The 23,269-nt window shown below is 52.2% G+C and overlaps 1 protein-coding gene across 1 annotated transcript in view; it reads left to right on the top strand.

Annotated features, from left to right (window-relative positions):
• Positions 1–15,778, top strand: part of LOC117221716 (uncharacterized) — a 63,530-nt gene extending 47,752 nt beyond the window's left edge. Inside the window, exon 2 of the mRNA XM_033472885.2 lies at positions 13,466–15,778. Coding sequence (XP_033328776.1) covers positions 13,466–13,833 — 368 coding nt within the window. The 3' untranslated portion in view covers positions 13,834–15,778. The remainder of the gene's footprint in view (positions 1–13,465) is intronic.
• Positions 15,779–23,269: the final 7,491 nt, after the last annotated feature.

Below are 23,269 nucleotides of genomic sequence, written 5' to 3'. Positions count from 1 at the left end.
CGTTTCTCTGCGAAACCTCTACTGCTCGGACGGTATCTCTCGCATCTCTCTCTCTCTCTCTCTCTCTCTCTCTCTCTCTTTCTTCCTCTTTCTCTCTTTCTTTCATTCTCTCTCTCTCTCTCTCTCTCTCTTTCTTCCTCTTTCTCTCTTTCTTTCATTCTCTCTCTCTCTCTCTCTCTCTCTCTCTCTATCTATCTCCCCGTCGTGTCTTTATGAGCTGTTACTGGCGTGAGTCAACACGGCCGACTTCCCAAGAGGATTCTCTTCTACGGTTGTAGGTAGCATGTTAACGCCACCTAGGCTCCGACGGTTTTTTAAAAACCGGGTTACATTTTTACTCGGCGATCGCCTTGGGTACTAATCTTGTGGGACGCGACTCGGCGAACATATTGTACGAGGCTGTTCCACGCGGCAGCACGCAGACTGATTCGATGACAATTCGGTGGTCGCGTGTTCTCAGGCGACACTTCCTGAACAAGCGTACGAACTTCGGGAACCAGTTTCTCAAAAGTCGGTTTCTGTGTAAAGCCCAACGCCGTCCGCACTTGGCCGCGAATGTGTTCGTATCAAATGAGGGTGAACGGTTGCCGGTCGTTTTGTGGACGGGAACAGACGCCGCATCCTGTCTTTGCGGATTCCGCCTCCGACGAGCTGCACGTCCTCTTTCGGCTTCGGCATCCTGCGAATATCACTTTGGAATCGACGCTGAAACTCGATTGCAGGATTGTTCGAAATTCCCATTGCTACAGAGTTTATCAACGTTTAGAATAATTGTTTATGTTACGCTAAAGCAGTGTATTCTCGCATAACAATTTTCATTCATTTATTCATTATATATATTTTATATATATTATTTATATATTATATTTTTATTTATTTTATATATTATATATATTATTTATTCACGGGAAAAACAAAATAAAAGTTATACAAAAGAAAATATTATCGCTCGCAAAGGTTGGTAAAAAATAATTATTGTACAATATGCTGCAACGATAGCTTTTGAGATAGTTTTTGTTCAATTATATCCATTTCCACGTGGACGGAGTTAGCGTGATTAATCATTCTGCATTTATACAATTTTGAAATCCATATGTCGTGCCATTGTTTAAAGAATGAAATAATGTGCGATTCTTTAAATAATTTAATGGTGTATACAGGTATAGAACATTATTACTTGACTTCAAGTCAAAATATTAATATTTTAATTAATATTTTTCCAATAATACAGATATGTAAAAGAGAACAGTGCTGTTAGCGGGGAAGACTCGGCAATTGCATGACGCGACACGCTCCTCGAATCCAATTAGTAACCTTATTTTAATCGAGACGTCGCCTGCCTGGTTTATCGAGATTATCGACTGATATCTACGATCGACTTACGGTTAGTTGTTCTGAACGGTAATTTAGGACATCGGCGTTGTAAAACTTTGCAGCGATCGTCCGAGCAACGACAAAAATTCGCAACGGAGCCAGTTAATTGCGTCGCGGTAATTCGAGTTCGAGATGAGAGCGGGAACGAGGGGAGTTAAAATTAACGAGACAGAGGGGCGAAGACTTTGTAGTAATGGAAGCCGTGTAGTAGCCGACGGAAGCACCATCCTTGCTAATTTCCGCGCGGAAAAACGCGGCGGCACGTTCAGCCGGCGCGGCGCGAGGAATTTCTCTGATAATTACGCTAATCAGCGGCACGTGAATCGGGCAACTGTCTTTCGACGGGCTCAAAGCCACTAAAAGCGAGTAAACGGCGACAGTGGCTGGAAATAGAAGCGGCCGCGAAACGGCGTGCCGCGGCGCGGCGCAGCAGCGGGGGTGGCTGCGAGGCTCGTCGAGGATGGAGCAAGATAGAAATCTGAGAAAGAAGTCCGACTTAATAGGATCACTGCGCCCACGGTCAAACAGCTCTTGAAGTCCCTGTTATTTCAAGAGACGAGAACGAGCCGGCGCGAGCCGCTGTTACATTCCGAGTTACATCGTACGCGACAGCTCGTCTTTTGCAAACGACTCCCCTCAACGATCCTATCGAACACGGAATGCCGTTCGTTCACCATTCTATGCGCAGCGTAGATTTGTCATTTTAACGTCCGATTCGACACCAGTGACATTTGTGTACACGTACCGAAACTGATTACCTCTCGTAATACTCGCAATATTCAGAGTACGTTCACTCGTTTATTTCCAAAAATTTCGGAATCTACTTTTCTGAGGATCTGTGGGATCTGATAAGACGAAAGGAGCAGTTACGGCGCTGAAAAATGAAATTTCCTGTTGGTATACGCAAGAGCGAGGTATCGAGGTACAAGATTTTCGAATGTCCCAGCGTCCGACGAATCTAGGAAGCTTCGAAACGTATTTGGTGCGGTAGCAACGTGTTGACACGCTTGGATTTTTGCCGGAGCGGAATCGCATCGGCGATACGATCACGATCGCAGGCGGAGGCACGCGCGATAAAATACGATCAGCCTCGGCATCGACATCGGCACGAGCAGACGGTAGGCGAAGTCACGAGCCATTCGGGTCGGCGCGGGTCGCGGATCGCGGATCGCGATCCGAAGCGGAGAAGACGAAGGAGAGCCAACTGTTCGCGTCTTCATCAGCGGGCCGTGGAAGTAGGGGGACCACCCATCAGCAGCAATATCGTTTCATCAGTCGCTAATATCACTGCTTCGAGTGGTTCAACACCTTGTAGCACCAGGTGGGACGTTAACGGCGCCGCAGGAAGTCCTAATGAAGACAAATCTCACCGAAAATGGCGGCCATACTTATTTCCTGCTCCGCCCATCCCTTTCTCTCACCGTGGCACAGCCATTGTCCGACCACTTTGTCTCGGCCCGACTCAATTTGACGCTGTTCCACGGAAAATTTAATTAACCTCTCGCCTCGACAGCCGTCCCATCTTCCCTCCTCGTCGCGTCGCCGTTCGTCGGTTTCGAAGCGGCAACAAATTTATTTGCCGATCGACAAAACACTCTATAGGTATTATACAGTGTCGCAATTTGCTCTGTTATCGCGACCTACTGCGACGGAAGATAACAGCATTGTTAGCATCGGGAATTCAGAGCAGACATAGAAGAAATTGTATCATAGCTCGTACGGAGTCTCGAGCGTTTTTCCCAGCGGTATCTGCATAAATTAAAGCATAGTTGCCGGCGTGGTCGTTCTCGCTCGCATAGGCTCGTGAATATTTGACGCGGTCGTTCCTCGAGAAATTGTGACGAACGTTTGACCCATTCTATACCTCGCTTTGATGACGGCACGTGTGAAGGTAGACTAATATTATTCGCGCAGATACCTTACGTATTCGTTCAGCATCGATCAGGCAAACGTTCTCTAATGCAATATTTCGGACCATAGAACGTTTCATCTCTCGCTTTGCGAAGTCTTCTATACCTAATGATACAGCTGTTACAGTGAAATTTTGAACATTTCCGCTACCACGCGCCTTTACCGATCGTTTTACGTCCACCGACAGATCGGATAATATAATCTATACAGGGTGCCCCAAAAATGTCTCGCAATCTGAAAGTAGGGGATTCCTGAGGTCATTTGAAGCAACTTTTTCCTTAGCGAAAATACAATCTGCGGCTGCGTTTACGAGTTATTAACGAAAAACAGTGACCAATCAGAGGCGAGATCATTTGGCGCGAGACGGCCGAGCCAATGAGCGGAACCGGGCTCCGTGCACTCGTTGGCTGGGCCGCCGCGCGCCAGCCGAGCTCGCCTCTTATTGGTCAGTGTTTTTCGTTAATAACTCGTAAACGAAGCCTCGTAGAAAATTTTCGCAAAGGAAAAAGTTGCTTCAAATGACTTCAGGAACCTCCCATTTCCGGATTGCGAGACATTTTCGGGACATCCTGTATAATCTTTGAACCACGACGCGCGATCTCTATGCTGCTCGTGATCGCGCTCGATCCTTCGGAACCTAGCGGTATGCGCGGCTGTTCCACAATATTCAATGGACAAAGGGAATAGCAGAAATCGTTGGGCTCTCCGTCGGCGTTGTTTACGCGTCGCGTTAACGATTGGTGAACGCGGACGGAAAACCGACGTTGACGGGAACGTTAGCCGCGGCGCGCCGGTATAATTATGTGAACCGGAATATTTACGTGTATCGGCGGCGTGCACGCGCACCTGTGAACCAGCCAGGCCGCATCGAGCCCAGAAACACAGCGGAGCTCGTTATCGATCGTGTCACGTGTCGCCCATGCTATGGAAACAAATAGCAGAGCAAAAAGAACCCCAGTACCCCTTCATGCCCGCCGCGGCGAGCCCCGCGAACCCAGTAATTTCGTATCAGCGGAGCCACCGATTGGACAATTGCCCGCTGAGAAGATGCCCATCGAACCCTCGATTACCCCTTTCGATAGGCTGCGTACAAAGAGTCCCGCGATTCTTTTATCGTCCGCCAGTTAACAATGAATCCGACGGCAAAAACCACTCGATCGAACCCGTTCTTCGTTCGCGACGATCGATAAGGCCTTTATCGTTCGAGGCAACTCTATAGTTTCTTATTCGTTCCAACTAATGGCATCTCTTTAATCTCCGATTCGCCTATTCGATGGCGGTTCTAATCGTTAACTAGACCCGCGGCTGAATATCGACTAGCAATTGTAACGTCGCTAACGATTCGTGGCATCCCTTTAGTTTTCTATCCGTCCATCGAACAGGGATTTCAATCGTTATCTTGACTGTAGTTGAATTCGTCTAATCGCCGGTGATTCCGCGAACAATTCGTGCGTCGCCTGTAGTTTTCTCATCCACGACGGAATCGATGAATCGACCCCGCGAATGAAACCGTTCGACGCGTCAATTTGCATCGCGATTCGTCGCGGCAGGATTTTCGTCGGGTTTTCGCGATCGAGAAACGGCGCGCGACGCTTTGGGGAAAAAGTGGGCAACGAACGAACAGCGACGGGAGAAAATCGCGTTCGCAAAGCGGCGAAAAATCGAACGATAAATCTTCCGTCCGGAGACAGTCGTGCCCTTGGGCCTAAACGACTAAATAAGTGTTCCAATTTCAAAATTACCCGCTAAACGATTTGTGGGCCGGCAGAAAATATATCGTTGACATGTGGGCAAAGCCCCTCGGGCTCGCCGGAGGGGTAGAGGATCGCGGAGATCGAGGAGGGAGCAGGGAGGAGAGGAAGTTCCCGGGAGCCGGAGGGACCGCGAGATGGAGGAAGACAGACGGAGAAACGGGGATGGAACGGGAACGGAACGGCGGAGCGGAGGAGGACGAAAAAGAGAGACACGATGGGACGCGCATGGTTGCCCCGGGGAGACAAATGACCGTCGACCAAAGGAAGACACTTCCAAATTGCTCCACGGTGTCGCTGTCCCGCCTCTTTTTACGTGTCCCTTCGTATATTCCTCGGTTGGACGGCTCGTCGCGAGCGAACGACCTATTAGCAAAATATTCGAGGAACTGCCGACGCGTGCCACCCCTGCTCCTCTTCGAACCACTGTCCTCCTCGCGGCGGATGTCTCCTCCGAAACTGGACGGAGAATCCGAAGCATCCATTGTCCCAAACTTCTTCGTCTCGGAAAGATTCGAGCACCGATTTCTCCAGGAGGATCGATTAAAATGCGTCCGATTCGAGATCTTCGCGCGAGCAGAAGTAAATAATGAAAGCCGTGTGCTCGTTCGAGTGCGAAACACGGGACAAGATTTAGATCAGCTTACAGGGACGATAAATCGGCGCGCATGACTACCTTGGAAGCCTGATAGCCGAAATAAATTCCACTTTAATTCGCGGCAGTTTTAAGCGGCTTTTATTAACAGTTTTATTGCGTGAAAGGGAAGCCGTGTTTGTTAATGAAGATGCAATAGGGTCGTTCGTATCCATGGTTCAAAGATAGGATTACGAGCTTCCCGAACTGATTTAGAGTCCTCCGCGTAACGTTCGTTTCGTCGTGCCTTCGATTCGATCTCTTTGCTCCGGCAAGAGCAAACGATGCTGTTCTCGAACGGCGATCGAACCCTCCAACCAGAAAGCACGCTGCGAGGGCATTAAAGTGCGCCGCGTAACGCAGTGTCTTACGGGCCGCGATAGCGCGAGAAACGAACGGGGGATAAATCGTCGGCCGGTCGATTAAGATGCCTTCGAATTTTCCACTTATCACGGTAGAATAAATTTATGAGAACGCGGAGCCACTCGACTCGACCGAGCCTGCTGGCCTTTATTGGTCTCGCGCCGCGTTTCCTTGTTCCGCGCGTTCCTTTTCCTCCTCGCTCCTCCGTCCGGTTCGATTCGCGCGGCTAACCGGTCGGCTAGTTTTTCGTCTCGCTCCAAAAATCACGCGGGCGGTCTTGGGAGGACCCTGAAGCCCGGTCGATCGAATCCTCGGACGATTTTCCCCGATCGAATCGCACCCTCACAATTCGCCGAAATCGCTTTCTGTTCTCCGGATTTTCAAAATTTTCTCGCGCCGTCGCGCGATCTCCTCGCGAGCGATCCCAGAGCGATCCAAACCGCGAACGATCCCGCTGCTTTGTAAAGTCGTTCTTTCTTTTCTTATCCACATCCTGGCCGCGTCGATCGGTACTTGGAAAAAGAGGATCGCGGAAAGAAAATTACAGGCGTTCCGGGACCGATTTACATGTAACCCGACCGCTGCGCTGCGGCGAGATTACAAGCATACTTAGCTATTTTGTAGTTCCGCCGTGTATCACTGTTGGCCCGATATCGCGGCTCTTCGCTCGGAAAGGAGCGCTTAAAAAGACGTCGTTCTTCTCCGGTGGAACGGCTCCGATCAATCGTAAAACATCGTTAGCTAAAGTACTTCCGTGTTGGTGTGACGTAAGAAGACCGTAGATTTTTGTTCGGAAAAGAAACGGAACGGATCGCGGGCAAGAACGAGCGGGAGCTGTTGCTGTTCCCCGATGATTCGATGCTTGTTTGTACTTTCTAATAATCGGCGTGTCCCTAGCCTCGCGGAAACGAAGCATGGTTTTTATTTATCGAACGATTCTTGCTGCAGAATATTTGCCGGTTTCGCGTGGCCAGGGATTTTAGCGTTATTACTTTTCTCCTCGGCGCGTTAACGAACCATCGAAAGCAGCTGCGGTCGCGACAAAATATCGTTCGAGGGGATATACCTGGCGCGAGTGTATCGGAGACAGCTAACAAGAAACTGTTACCATATAATCCATTAAACCTGCGGCTCGTCGCGGCGTTTCAAGATCGTCGCGGCTCTTAACTCCGACGCGACCATACTCGAGTGATTTCTGTCCGAGCGGAACCAAAATGGCCGTCCTCCCTGCGGGAGCGTTGTCTCTGCCGCTGTTGGTCCTCTCTGTAAGTAATTCGATTCGCTCCTTTCATTCTCGCCTACCGGGTCTCGGGCGGAAACGGATTTTGGACGTAGCGAAGTAGATCCAAGAACAATAATCTTAGATTAACATAGCGGATAGCGGAATATACGAATAGTCGAAGCATTAGTAACTCGAAAGCGACCGCGAAGGAGACATCTATCTACGGGCCAGGAGGATGTCTCTTAGAACAAACGCATATCGATGCACTTGCAACGCCTTCTTGGATTTGTAATGTCATTCGTAATATTTTGGCGTGGCGAGATATATAATTGGATCCCATTAGATGGATGCATCCTAGATTATGCAGGGTATCCCAGAAATGTCTCGTAATCCAGAAATGGGAGGTTCCTGAGGCCATTTGAAGTAACTTTTTCCTTAGCGGAAATTCAATCCGCGGCTTCGTTTACGAGTAATTAATAAAAAACAGTGACCAATAAGAGGCGAGCTCGGCTGACGCGAGGCGGCCTAACCAACGAGCGCGTGAAGCTCAGTTCCGCTCATTGGCTCGACGGTCCCCGCCAGCTGATCTCGCTTCTCATTGGTCACTGTTTTCCGCGAATAACTCGCAAACAAAGCCGCGGATTGCATTTTCGCTAAGGGAAAAGTTACTCCAAATGACCTCAGGAATCTGCCATTTCCAGATTGCGAGACATATTTAGGACACCGTATATAGTATCAGAAAAAACTAGAATAGACAAATTAAGAATAAAGGCAGGAGAAAAGCGATAAAATACGTGCGAAATCTCGCCTAGATTTAGCGTTACCTCTAGAACAAAGATGAAACGAAGATGCCGGTGGAATGAACGCTCGGATGAAAGAGATCATTACGGAGCCTAGTTGTTGCGTCGGTTGCGATGGTCCACGGCTCTAAGGGTGGACCACCTGCCGCACCGCATGCCTAACCCTCTCTTTTGACACCGTGCAACTCGAGGAAGCGCCAGAAGGAAGAACGAGAGAGAGAGAGAAAGAGAGAGAGAGCGTACAGCGCGGTTTCGATTAACAGGGTGACTCTGCCAAAACCCGCGGTTCATTACGAGGCCTGTCCGTTCAATTACGATTATCCCTGTCCGGCCGAGTATCCGTCGCCACATGGCCTGTCACGCGGAGAAGTTTCCTCGGGCAGGATCCAATAAGGCGCCCATAAAAATGGGGCATATCTTAGCAGCTGAATCAAAGTTGCGCGGAGCGGGGTCGCGGCTCATTAACTCGGTTAAGCTCCGCGGCAGCCTCCGCTCCTGGCCGCCGCTTGATTGCGGCCGCGAATACGTTAAAAGCGGCGTCGTCATTCGTCGTCGTCGCCTCCCGGTACGCCATCCACGGGCCATCAACGTAAATCACGTTTTAACGCGTTAATCCGCAGACGTACGGCGTCCTTTAGCGGAAGTCACCGCGACGGCACTCGGAGCGTTGCGGCGCGGCGCGGTGACGAGCGGAGAAGAGCGGAGAAGAGCGGAACAGAGCGGAGCGCGCCGTCAGCCGCGTTTCCGCACGCCAATTGGCGTGTCGGCTCGCAATTGATACGTGCCTAGGCGCAACCGGTGCACTTGGAATTTCACCTCTCGCTTTTTCTCCCGCTTTTTTACGCCGTCTCTCTTTCTTTCTCGAAAGCTTCGATCATTCTCGGACCTCGCGTGTCTACTTAACCGTCCGGACGGGGATGGAACGCGTCGCGTTCCGAACGCTAACTTCTGTGTCAAGGGTCGTGACACGTGAACCCTGCCGCGAACATTCGGAATTTCTACTCGAGCCGCGACATTGAGGAATTCGCGGGTGACCGATCGAGATTGCTCTGTTCAACGAAGCCGCCCTTCCCTCCCACGTTTCATCGAATGCTTCCGATTCGTCGAGGAAGAAGCACCGTCGCGCTTCCCCGATTTTATTCCCTAGATCGCGTGGTTAGTGGCCGGCATAGATTGCTGTTGGCTTTTCACCAGGATGGAATAAATAATCGAGGATCGCGGTGTCTACGAGGATCTACGTATGCTACGAAGAACAGAATGGGAGCGATCGATTTCACCTCGATCATTTGTATACGCGATCGCTGATGGCGTTTATACTCGTTAAACGTGTTTGCTACTTCGGCCAAGATCTAGGATCCTAAAAATCTCGCTAAAAATCTCAGGCTGGGCTCCGATCATCGGCCACTTTGTCCGGGACAGTCTCCTCTAAATCGTGGCGGCTAGAGCATAGCAATGGCTGCTGGCTGTCTGCAGAGCCCGTTCGTCTCCGCGAGGGTCGTTCGCGGAGAGGACGAGTGTTTTCAGCGAGAGGATCAGGTAGATCGTAACAGTTGGAAGCCGAAGCTGCAGCGGAACGGTGGATCCGCGCGTCAAGTCATTAAGCAGCTTTCGCATTCGCTCCGGCAGGCCGCTCCGCGCCGCGCCACGCCACGCCGCTCCGCTCCGCGCCGTCTGAAAAGCCGAGAGCGCGCGTCGATGCGCTTGGTCGGTACGTTTCGCCTTCGTCGGTGCGCTTGGTCGCCGAGGGGCGCGGGAGGAGATGAGAGAGGAACACAGACTTAACACAGAGAGCGAGGCGAGAAGAGTGGATCGCGGCTAAATGCGAGGGCCTGTATAATCACAAAGAAAGGTGAGAAAATCCGCGAGTCGGAGATCGACGACTGCCGGGAGACTGTCGAGAGCCGAGAGCCGAGAACCGAGACCGGAGACCGAAGACTGAGACCCGGGACGAGGGGAGGAGCGGCGCGGAGAGGGTTGCGAAAGGACAGCCGAAGCGGCGAATTCGTGAACATCAAACGAATTAAATCTCCGCGGAGAGTCGACCGCAGAAACTAATATCTCGGCGGGCTCTCCTCCGCTCTCTTCCGTTCGTCGTTCCTGCGTTCTCTCTCTCTCTCTCTCTCTCTCTCTCTCTCTCTCTCTCTCTCTCTCTCTCTCTTTGCTTCTCGACCGCCACCGTATTTCTGGACGGCAAAATGGACGGCCGACGACAAAATTGTTGCGCATTTTTCTCGACCGAATTAGACGCGCCGAAAGAATGCGCCAGCCGAACCAACGATAAGAAGAGTCGTCTACCGGGTTCGCCTCGCCCTCGAGCCGAAAACGATTCTCCTCGTTATCGCTGCCAATTTCCATTGGAAACCACGCTTGGGCGAATGCGGCAGGAAGCGCGATCGATAAAATCGACCTTTATTGCTTCTTGGTTATTCCGTAACGCAGCGGCGCGAGAAACTTCCATCTCGGCGTCCATAGATAGCAACGGGGTTAAATGGCAAACGAAAAAATTGCTGCACGTGTGTCCGACAGCCGTCGATGATTAAAAGCCTCGAGTAAAAAATCACCGAGTTTACGGATCGCGTCTATAATCGCCGGACTACGAAACACCGCGCGTTTATAACTCGTAAAAATCTGCCTTGCAAAAGTCCGTCGCGTCGTAAAATTTATGCGGCGACGTATCCGCGTTCTAATAATCGGCGTGTCCTTGGAACGTCTCCGCGAAGGGCGGATAGCGTTTACACGCGATTCGGTAGGATCTCTCGAGTGCTCTCGATCATTTTCGTGTTTCTGTCACCGCGAATCTGGTGACCAAGCCAGGGTCGATCATGTTTTCCCGACCATCTAGCCCGGCAAAGATGTAATTTCCGAGGGGACCGAGTCGGCCCGGTCGCAATTAAATCTGGCACTCGTTTCGCGCGCGCGATCGGACGGTCTCGATCGGCAAAAAGTGCGGATCGGCCGCGATAGAAACGGCCGGGAGGACGGATCAGTGTTTTACGGCGACGTAATGACGCTTTCGAGGGGCATTAAATTTGCCCCGGTCGGCAGTTAAGTCGTTTCCGGCTCGAAAAGCCGTTCGGAGAACGCGTGTCCTCGCGGAAAACCGGGAAACGCCGAACGAGGTGCAAGCTTCCTAACGCAAGCCTCCTTGCGAAAGTAATCTTCTCGGCCGTAATGGACCGTAATAGATATTATCCGACCGATAGGTGTCGATGCCGCCCCGTCGCATCGGCGAAAGTTCCGAGGATGCTCGGGGACGATCGAGTCGCGAAGCCCTGAGAGCCGTGAGAGTGAAGCCGAGAGCCATCATCCGAACAATTTGCAATTAAAGGCAGCCCCGTGCTTCCGCGGAGTTGATCGCGATCGTCCTGTTCTGTCGTTATTGGAGCAGAATCGTGTCGAGACTGCCGAGAGACCGCCGCTCGGCCGCCTCTTTTTCGAATCGAGTTTCCGGGTTTCGCCGGGCTTCGATTTAATTGAACGCTGCGAGAACCGCGCCGATCCTAGTCCTTTTTTCGACCACGGAAATAGCCGGACGATTTATAGAGCTCGGTTTCGTTCGCGAGGCTAATTTACATGGAATTAAGCGGCTAGGGAACGGGCCCGGCTCCTCGATTTCATTCCTGAGTTATTACCGATTCGTCCTACATAAATCTCCGACCGTCTCTCGGCCGGCCCGTCACGGGGAAAGGATTCATTCGGGCCAATAAGTGAATATCGGTTTTATTGACTGTTTGTCGCATAATAGCCTCCGCTCGGAGATGGAAATTAATATCTGCGGTAACGTAGCCTTCGCCGGCGAACAGGATTACCCAACGCGCCGAACGTTTCTCGTGTTTTCAGCAAGACAAGCGGACAGAAACGAATGTACGCGTACAATTCGCGATTTACTCCGATTCTGCGAGCTCGGCGCTGGCCGGGGCGCTTATTGTGTTAGCGCGTCGGGTCGCGTGGAAATTTCGATTAATTCGGGCGAAGATTTTGTAAGCAGGCTGGAAAGAAAGAGCGCGGTCGATCGGCATCGGCGAGCTCAATGGCTCGGAACGTGAGAAGAAGCTACGTCTGCGGACACCGTGGAGCAAGGTTGATTGTTCACCGTCGCGCCGGGGTCGGGGCTAGCTTTCAGATGGGACTGTACACTCGGGTTGCGCAGGTGTGACCGATGGCGGCGTTCTTTGATCCTGGAGGGACTCCCCGACTGCCTTGTCCCCGACTCATCGGCCGCCTCCTTTTTTCGTCATTCGACTCTATTATTTCCTAATGGCTAACGCCATCGCGAATTCCGCATCCGTTTTCCGGGACGCTTCTTGTCCTTGGCGCGACCTTGTTGCGCCCGCTACTCGCCGCGGCTCGGAAAAATCTATCGGAACTTACACCGAAAGATCGTTAAACGCTCGAACGGCAGTTTCGCTCGGCTGAACTTCGCTTGTTCGTCTAATTGTTTCGGTGCGCTAGGAGCTACCGTTTCGCGGTGTTTAAAACCGGAAGTTGTAATCCCATTAGCTTCTTTGTTACAACGATCCTCGTTCGACGTTAATTACACGCCTCGACTTGGCGGAGCTGCTCTGCGGAACGTTCGGATCACACTCAATTATTCAACAACACAATCAGCTAATTGCATCGGGACACTGCGGGCGAACCGGAGTTTTCGAGTCTGCCCCGCGGCAAGTATGTACTCGGCCAATTAGAGTTCCCCCAGCGATTCGAGGCGACGGTCGCCGATCGGACATTAGAAAAACCGACTCGGCCGATGGCGCGGGCGGTTCGCGAGTCATTCCTATTAATTATTCGGCGGCGCGATCGCCTAATTGCTTCGCGGCGCGGTGTCCGAAACAAAACTTTTAGCATCCCTAGGGCAAGAAGCTGTCCCGGAATTCCTCGGACTGAACACCGTAGCGAATAGGTAATACGATTTTTATGGAGAGAGAGAGATCCCTTCCGTGGCTCGAAAATGCATCTGATTTGTAGCTCGGAGCTGGCCGGGCCCCGGTGGAGGGGACCGTCTCGAGTCTAGGGCCCCGGTATTCAAAGACGCCCGAGGATGTCCGATTCGTTTTGCATTTCTTCTCTATCCTCTCGTTCGGAGATTAAGAAATTTCGATATTAGATGCGGCCCTCGAGTTCTAAGGCGTATTTATGGAAGCCAACCAGGCTTCCCGGAGTCGCCGGCTTCGCCCTGGAATTCTGGGAAAGCAGAGACGAGCCGAGCCGGAGACGCCCGAAAATCTCGCGTCCCGACCCCGCCAGCTTTTATCCCCCCAGCTTCACTACTCCGCGCATTCTTCGTTTAATCTCCGCGCTCTATGTTCTCAAAAACATACCCATCGATCGTGGGCCAAGAGTCCGTCCGACATAGAAGTCATTCCTACCTGCGAACGATTCCGCTAATTTTCGATCGCTGTTTCTGTTGCAGAGCAAGCGAACCACCTGAACCTGTTCAACAACCGGCAGCAGCCGAAGAAGAAGCGCAAGAGCAGGACGGCGTTCACGAACCAGCAGATCTTCGAGCTGGAGAAGCGGTTCCTCTACCAGAAGTACTTGAGCCCCGCGGACAGGGACGAGATCGCGCAGCAGCTGGGCCTGAGCAATGCCCAGGTGATCACGTGGTTCCAGAACCGAAGGGCGAAGCTCAAGAGGGACATGGAGGAGCTGAAGAAGGACGTGCAGACGGTGAACCCGCTCCTGGTGGCTCAGCACCACAAGACCTTCCTGGAGAACGTGCAGGACCTGGGGATCCTGAAGAAACGGCCTCTGCCCAGCTCGATGGACGAGAAGTCGTAGGAGCCATCTCGACGGGCGCCCAACCACCGGTGAAATTCCCTCGAGGCTCTCGGAAGGACCACCGGATCTCGCCGAGATCGTCCGATCCGATCCGATCCGATCCGTCGCGTCGATCGTCTACTTCCGTCGATCGAAATCGAGTTTCTCTCGGTCGATCGACACGGAGCAGCGCAAGCGCTCCTTGCCCTGGGAGCGTTCGGGGGCAACGGGGCGTGGCTTCGCTGTTCGCCGGTGCTCGCGCGGGGTCGAAACCGCTCCGCGGGGCAATCTCTGCCCGATCCGCCCGATCCGCGGCACGGGAACGATGATTCGAAGACGATGATCTGGCGAGGCTGGAAGTCAGGAACGGTACAAAGACAGCGAAACAGGATTCTCCGTGGTTCCTTTTGGAAGAACAAAGACTGAGAGTCCAACGAATGCGCATGGAGAAAGAACGTAGGGGGTGGGATGGGGGAGGGATTGGCGCGGCTGTTCTTTGAGCGGTGATGTCCCGAAGGTTCTGTAAATGAAAGACTGCCAAATATTCACGGGCCCCGCCTCCGCGACAGATCATATTTTCGATATTGGGATCTCTCCGTTCGCGGCGAGCCATCGCCGAGCATTTTCGGACGACGTTGACGAAGACGGGGAAAGGAATTTCCGAGAGGCATTATTGGGCGGATAAGAGACGCGGAGACACGGGAAGCGTTCTCGGCATTCTGATGCGCGCGGAGCGAAGCCATTAAGGAATTTTTATTCGGTATTTATGCAACGAAATGCAAATGATCGAACCACGAGAGGCGCCTTTCGAAGCAGGTCTTCTCGTCGAGTACAATAACCGCGGTGGTGAACGGTATAGCACAATTGCACAAACTATAACTGTACGTAGTCGCCAAGTGGGGCGTGACGAGGCGCCACTTGCATACCAGCGACGAAACGTAGTTGGACGAGAACCGTCGAGGCAAAATTTTCGAATTCAAGCGAGCCGGAACGAACGGAAGCTATTATTTTTCGGAGGCGGCGAGAAGCGAGGTCTCGTGCGGCGATCGGTTCCTTCCGAGGAACGAATTCAGGTGCAATGAAATCATCAAAATCAACTACGCAAGGCGGCGCAAGCGCGGGGAATACCGCAAAGCGACGTGGGGCGACTATCGGCTGAACATTGCAATTTTGAATTGCGATCAGACTGCATCGCGTCGCAATCGTAGTTCCGAATTAGTATGTTCACCCGGTAGACGTCTCACCCCGCTGTGCGGGACATCCTGCGCATTCGTCGCCTTGCGTAGTTGATTTTCATAACTGATCAGGTGTTCCCGTGTCTGCGCGCTCGAGGATGGGCAATGAGTTTTCGTTTGGTTGAGCGGAATCCGCGAGACGCCCTGTATTATATTGTATTTATTGCGTGGAGAGCAGAATGGTGAAGAAAGCCAAATGATTCGGAGAGGGAGAGAGTGAGAAAGAGAGAGAGAAAGAGAGAGAGAGAAAGAGAGAGCATCGCTAATAAGTTATTAAGTAAATATCCTAGCGCATTATAAATTATGAAACGAGGCGGCCCGACGCGAGGCGAAGCGACGCGAGCCTCGATCCTGTACATAAGCTGTATATACGTCGTTCTCCCAAACCCTCGACTCCCCCGAAGTAACCCCCGTCCCCCGGCCCAATTTCCCCGAAACACCCCATTCGATAATGTTTACGTATAAACGAGAGATAGAGACGTCGGAAAACACGTGTAGAGAATAAAACGAATTCAGATGAATTATAAACGATAGATGGGACACTGCAATATACCTGATCATCAGTTTAATTAGTGAGCTTTACGACCGCGTTAGAAGATGTAAATCCATATCGCGTACACCGCTTAATGGTTTACGAGGTGATAGACGCGTGAAAGGGAAGCTGAGAGTGCGTGCGAATCGGACTTAGTACTGTGTATAGTGAGTCTAAATAAATGGAGACATTTAAAATACACGCGCGGAGTAATTGCGAGTATCGCGGTACGTACCCTCCGCCCACCCTTTCCCGACGATCCTCTTCCGCGCCGTGCACGAACAGGAGGATCCCGAACGACAGGTAAGTCGTTTCGTGTCGGAATAATCGGAGAACGTTCGCCTGTCTCGTTACGAACGTTCCCGGCAACGAATCGTGCGATTCTTTCCCGCGATACCTTCGTCGACGCGGCCGATCGCGAAGGGTGAGAGAACGATTCGGGGCGACGACGGCGGCCGAACTCGTGACGGAAAACACGAAAGGAAGGAACCGTTTTGTATTTGCGAAATTGTGGAAGAGAGGAGAACGATAACGAGGCAGGACCGCTTCCGAAAGAATCGAGAGCGGGCAGAAAGACAGAAGGCGAATCCGCGGGGCCGGTCGGGGCCTTCAAAGGCGAGCGCGAGAGGCGAGGAGGAATTATTCTCTAAAAATAGCGTGATACACGCTGCCCTTCCCAGAACCTTTTGAAGCCGCTCGCGAGGTTTATTCGAAGCTGTAATTTATTAAGATGAAGTCATTTCGCCTTTCCCGGTCGAACCTGTTCAAGCGAACTCTGGCACTCGTCATAACCAGTCATCCGAAATCGCGGCTAGCTAACAACAACAACCGGTATGGCGAAGCGGGAAAGCCTGGCACGCTCGTCGTCCGACTGCACCGCCAAGGATAATAATTATAAACAAAAGTATCCCCCACTCGCGCGGGTTCCGAGCAACCTAAATCGGAACGGGAAAACGCGTACGAAATCCGCGAGCATATTTTTCGATTACGTTGGATCAGTGGAAATAAATTTTGGATTTCCGGGCGGGTTATCGCGACGACGAAATAGATTTGCCGCCGACGACGACGGTGTGCGCGCGCGTTAATGGTGTCGCGGCGATGCTTTCCCGAAGCCGGTCACTCGTAAATAGAAATGCTAACCAGCCATCGGTGACCAGTCCGTCGCAATGAGAGATGTACGAAGATATCCCGAGCATATTACCGACCTACTTCCTGTTAACCGGGGTATCTGATGTTAAACGGAACCATTTTATATCGAGTCTCGTTAATGAGCCCGTCATTAGCCTGTCGTCCATTATCTCGATATAAAACACGCGTCGTTACCGGCCTGTTGATCGATTAATCGCCGCTGAATCTAGGATGTCTATTAGAAGCGCGATTACGCCCGGCGAGCATGCACGCTGATTACACGTTTTACGGTTCGCCTGGTGCTCGTTCGACGCTGCTCCGCGCGAGACGCGAGACGCTCCCGCGGCCGTGGCCGATAAGATGCGCTCGTCGCGATACGATCGCGTCGAAAACAACAGGAAGAAACGGCTAAACGGCGTTACGCGTCAGCCGTTCCGAGACATCTCCCGGAGCGGCGCGGCGCGGCGATTCACTTTTATTACGAGAGGGATTATGTAACTGAACGTTTCGAGCGCGGTTTTACGTCGTTTCGATGGGTCCGCCGTGCACCAGGAAGTTGTAACCGAGGCCGCCAATTAATCCCCCTGGTCTTGTTCTTCGTGAAACCTCGGAGACCAATTAATCCAGCCGGCAAGCGCTCGATATCTTCGCGAACGAAAAATCATTTTCTATACGAAGACCGTGTTCTACCCGTATTCTTCGAAACGGGCCGATGTTCGTTCCAAATGGGAGCCAAAGGGGCCGCCTTTTCGGAAAGGTATTATTTGAGCACGGTATTTACGAGCCACCGATGTGTCACCGGGCATAAGTACTCTCGGCGAGCTGACGATGGAGTAAATAACCGGCTGCGACACGAACACGTTTCGCTCGATCCTGTTTCGGCGGTCGAAACCGTTCGTTGTTCGGGCTCGAGAGGGGTTCGTAGCCGTCGCTGGTACCGACGGGTCCATATATGAAGCAGTAAGCAAGGTAGCCCGCGCCGCCCTGTAATTCAGCCGCCGCAACATCCAAATAAAGAATTCATAATGGCGATGATGACCACCGCCAATTTTCTCGATATAGCCGATACACCAATAACTCAACCGATATCCAGCCGGTACGTCGGCGTAATTTCGCTTATTGTCCACCGGGTCTCCGCGAAACGAGAATGACATCCGATGAAAAATAAAAAAAAAAAAACGCAACCCGTTTGTGGTCCACGGACGCAGTCGATTCCTATTGTCTGGCCTATTGTTCGCGCGATGCAGGTTTCATCGGGGCCCCTGGAGTTAATCGGTCTTGTCATGCGACAACCCTTTCCCACCACCCTCGCGCGTTCGTTTCTCGTCTCGTCAGCTGTTACTCTTCCGAGCCACGGTCACGATAAAATAACGTTCGCCTCCGTTCCTTGCTAAAGCTTGTAATTGAATAATTTTTAGAAAACTAAAGTAGCATGGTCGTGATCGTATATCCGTCAAAGGCTTTTCATCGGAATACCCGGCCGCAATTACGCGGCTGCAATTTTCCAAATCGACTTCTCTTCGGTCCTTGAAAGCTCGAGAGTCGATTAGCGTCAAACGTTAAGTATTCTCGCGCGGCAGGTTCGGTCGCTAACGACATGCGGCTCGGTACCCTTTGCATAATCCCGGCCAGCGGAGATTCCTCAATAGCGGGCCGGGCCGGGCCGGCCAGATCATTTTCCTGGCATTGACACGCCCCCGTAATTCGAACTCATTTACTCGTTGACTCGCTTAACCCGCAGCCAGTCATGCGTCAGTCAGCTGCGGCCCCGTGCGGCAGATCCGTAATTTCGACGGGATCTCCAGTCGAGCACGCGAGAAACGAGTTTCCCTCGGTCCACAATGTAATTAGACACTGGCGAATCTAGGCTGGATCCATCAGCTGGCCTCGTTAATACGATACATCTCGGTTGACCACTCGTTGCGCCCAAATCTCTCGTTCCCTCTCCTTCTCCCTTCGATCTCTCTTTCTCCCTTCGATCTCTCTTTCTCCCTTCGATCTCTCTTTCTCCCTTCGATCTCTCTCTCTCTCTCTTTCTCTCTCTCTCTCTCTCTCTCGTTTCATCTTCCTCGGCCGTTCCTCCACCCACTCTCGACTCCTCGTTCGCTGTCGTTCCACCCCCGGCTCCCTTCTGAAGCCGGCGCGATGTGGCGTGGCGTTTTTTCGATTCCTCGCAGACCGACTACTCTTCCGCGGCCTACCTGCCTACCGGGGTCTTTGATCCTCCTCCCGCCAACGGGATTCATTTACACGGGAGGAGGACTGCTTTTCGGCCGTGATACCTCCGCTAACGAGAGCTCGCGACCCCGGGCACGTTCGCCTCGGCCTCCCTGCGGATCTTGCCTCGGCTAACTAGATGTTAATAGTCGCCGCGGACGTGGGAACCGTAGCGACATCGAGAAGCCCGGCTCGGCTACCTGATGCCTACGCATCGCCTCGATTCCCATCGACGATCGTACGCGGGCGCAACTTTAACCTTTCGCGAACGATCACGGCTGGCCGGCCATTGAATTACGGGTCATTCAATTTTCTCGAATGGATTTCCCTGTTTCTCCGATCGTGTCGAGAACGAAATCGCACAGCGAACGGCGAAACAATTTCCTTCTAATTTCTCTCGCCGAGGTCGCGTGACCGGCCGGGGCTCCTCCTCCAAACGACTCGGCAGGGTCCAATCGTTCGCGATCCAGCGGGTTCATTGTTTGATCGCGCGACGACGTTCCATAACTCCCTGCGCCGGCCAATTAAAACTTAGTCACCTTTAAATACGCCACTGGTTCGACGATCCAGAGGTGTAGCTTTCTTGTTTACGGGGCGGTTTCGGAGCCTCATTCATCAGCGGCGACCTCGATCGGCTGTCGCAAAAACCGACGAGCTTGTCCGACGCGTTCGAGGTTGGCCCGAATAACTCCGGACTTATTCTTGAGCGCTCGCGTCCCTTGGATATTTAATTAATGGCTGTTTAAGTCGGTGTTGCGCGAGCTGCTGGTGCTCCCTGTCCTTGGCTGCGTCCTGGATCGCTTCCAACGGAGGCGCAGGCGATCTACGTAGACGGCGCGACCCTTGAGATCGTTCAACATTCTGCGAACGATGGTCGCCGAATCTCCGGTGTCTATCTGCTAGCTTCGATCGGGCGTGGCTCCGTGGCTCCGAAATTTAGGAATCTCTGTCGACGGTCGATCTAAACTGGCGGCCGGTGCGAACAACGCCAAAAAGTTGGATGGAACAACGCCAATGGACGATTATCTTGCTCCGAGAGGGCGTGGCTTCGCTGCTCCCGATTCCAAACGAGCACGCAACTGTCCTTCGTCCCTGGGACGCGAGACTGCAGGTTAAATTGTCGATTCAGCGGTCTCCGAGCCTCCTTGCACGGTTTCCTTGACCAAATTCGCGCGGCGGCCGAGGTGGGAGCCGCGAATAAACGCCACCGATAAATTTCTCTAGAAACTGGAATGCCCGGGACCACCTCCACGCTTACCAGTTGCAACACTTCTGGCTTCGCTGATCGGACAAACTGCCGGCTAGCCGTTGATCTATAGCGATGCTCGGGCCTCGCCCGGTACAATAACCGAGGTGAGAGCGAGAGTGTAGGGGATCTGGAGGTCTGTAATCAGGAGCCGAGCCGCTGGCAGACCCTGCCGCGGTCCCGGGCCTCCTTACCATTAACCTATCCGGTAACCGTTCTGTTCCGTTCCGTTCCGTTCCGTCAACCTGACGTCATCGTGATCCCTGATCATTCCATGACGCACGCATCGCATGCGCGGATACTTTGACGCGATTCCTGTACCCTGATTCCCGCGTGCCTTCGCACAATCTTTAGCCCTAGAATCCTCTACCTTCGTCCGGAATTTCTTGAAACATTTTTGAACGGTCCCTCGAACGCCTCGAAGTCGACGAGCCTGGCCCAGGGTCTTGAAAAAGTCATTGTGACACTTTTACCGTGGGGCTTAACAATCGCTTTGCTAATGAAACTCTACCATCTGCAACCGACGCTAGTCGCAACTGCGCGGACCTTTACGGACGTCGTAATCGGCAAGATCCGTTAACGATTATTTCATTCGGTTCGTCGAAGATCGTCGAGGAGGTGTCGGCACGAATCGCTCGAAGCGTGAAGCCGTGCCGTGCCGTGCCGCTCCGTTCCGTTCCGTGCCGTGCCGTGCCGCGCCGCGTCTCTCTTCCTCCGTCTCGTTCTCCGTTTAGCCCGGCGCGGCGTGTCCGTTTTGGATCCTTGAATCGCGGCTCGTTCGTGAATTAATGGTCCTCCCTTTTGAGGCGATCGAGGCGAACCCGAGAACTTCGAGAAGAAGGGATTAATTTGGCTGCACGCGGCTCACCTGGTGAATGGACTTCCTCGATAGAGGACGCGGAACGAGCCTTTTGAATCAGCCTCTACATTCTGCGGCATGTCGTTACATCCGACCCGGTACCGTCCACAACCAATGTCGCCGTAATTAGCGATCGTTCCGGATTCGTCCGATGGACAGACTAGTTACCGTGAACGATCGAACGGGTAATCAGGCTGATTGATTGACGGGTTGGATTTCGACGTTTACAGGCTGTCAGGTCCAATGAAGTCGCCGTCAGATTTCCGCCGGTACGTTTTCATTTATTATTCCAGGCTACTGGCTTTCCCCGTCATTATCTAACCGTATACTTTCCTGCATTTTTAGCCTATCTAGGCTCTTCGCGTTACCGCACCTCGACCGGCCGTAGACGTTTCTCGCAGCGGCGTAACGATTCGAATTAATTCTACCACCGATTTTACAGACTCGTTCGACGGACCTAGGATGTCGAACGAGACGTAACCGTCTGTCGACTTCGAGCGAGCAGGTATTACGGTGTAACAGGCAGATCGCACTTGTCGCGAGACCCCTAGGACGGTTCTAGATCGCGCCGCTTAGCGTTCAGTGGATAAGGTCGGTCGAACCATCGGACAGACCTAGTTTGTCATTCGATCTGCTTAATTTCCGATCAGGTAGATTCAACATCCGTCGTTTATAACCCTAGAATGGTTATAGATCCCAGAGCCTACGGCGTTCAACGGACAAATAAACGACCCGACGACGTCCCAGAAAATCAACGTAGGCGATAGCAAATGATTCGCGCGAAATAGATTAGGTAGATGGAAGATCGTCGACAGGTCTGCAAGAAAATTCAGTTCGACGACATTCCGGATGCACCGCGTACAATGTACACCACGCGTACAGGCCCTTCCCGCGTGGAACGGTCGGTATTCTAATCCCAGTTGCCAGCTAGCCGATCATTTAGCCGTCAAAGAGTGATTAATCGAGTGAACGGTTGCCTGGTCAAACGGGTGACCCGGCGAAACTGTCGAACCGATCGACCTATTAACGTCCAGCTGGGCCGATACCGCGTTATCATTTACGCTACCTGCACTGTTACTCTCCGCGCGCGGGCCGGACAAATCCCCTAACTCATCGAACGCTTCGGAACGGCCGGATCTTCCGTGTAACACGCTTCTCCCAGGCTCGTTTACGCTTCGAGGATCTTCCCGGAATTATAGACTGCACGGTTCTTCGTTTTCTCCTTTCCTCGACGGCCAATTTGCCGGGGAATTATACGATTTTCCTTGAAAAAGCTCGGCAGGCCGTTGTGCGAACGCCTCGACCCCTGTCGACCGCGGCGAGGAGGTCTCCGTTTCTTCGGGATCGACGAGCCGCCGAGCTGGATGGCCGCGTCGATCGCCGAGCGGGTCGCGCACCGCGAGAGTTCGTTAGCGGGCAACTGTTGAATATCATGGCTTTTTAGCCTGCAGGTGTCATTAGGCCGCGGACGGACGGACGCTGATTGGTCTCGGCCGATCGCCCTCGGGGACACCGGCTCATCAGCTGTCCCATTCGCGCCGGCGTGGCAAGGCGACGGCGTCGGGGACGGCGACGCCGAGGCGTTCCTTCGACGAATCTAGCTCCCCTGTGCCCCAGTTCTTCCACAGCCCCTCATTTAATCCCCTCCCTTCGAAGCTATCCTTGCGATCTAGCTTAACCTAGCTTTTAACCCTTAGCGCTCCGCACGTTTCTCGAGTACTGCCAAACAGCAACTCCGGCACATTTTTGGAGCGGAGCGCCTGAGATAAAGGAAATCTTATTTTCGGCGGAAAAGATTACACGTCCTTGTGAATGCATTTGATTTTATTTATTTTATAAATATACATTTTCCTGTTGTAAATAAAAGATTAATTTTTAATTTTGTAATTCACCATGGTGTGACATCTTTGGTAACAATCTGCCATGTGCATTCTGGGTTTACTTGGACAAGTGTCACAGTATTCACTTTGCCAAATAGAGTTACCAGATATTTCTTTCAAGTTTAGAACATGTTCTGTGTAATTGTTGGTTTCCCTTATAATTTCATTCACCAATTCGTCCGTGAAAAATAATTTAAAATATCGTATCGGCTGTTCAATGTTCGTAGGAACTTGTAGTCCAATGATCTGTGGCAATACACTAAAAGGTATTCTATCTGGAATATGTAATTCTTCCGTAACATCACGCCGTTCATCTAAGTCTTGTAACGAATCTTCGCTTTCACTTTCAATAATTCTCAT

This window comes from Megalopta genalis, chromosome 7, assembly GCF_051020955.1.
Source record: "Megalopta genalis isolate 19385.01 chromosome 7, iyMegGena1_principal, whole genome shotgun sequence".
NCBI lineage: Eukaryota > Metazoa > Arthropoda > Insecta > Hymenoptera > Halictidae > Megalopta > Megalopta genalis.
This window is presented reverse-complemented; position numbering and strand designations above follow the sequence as displayed.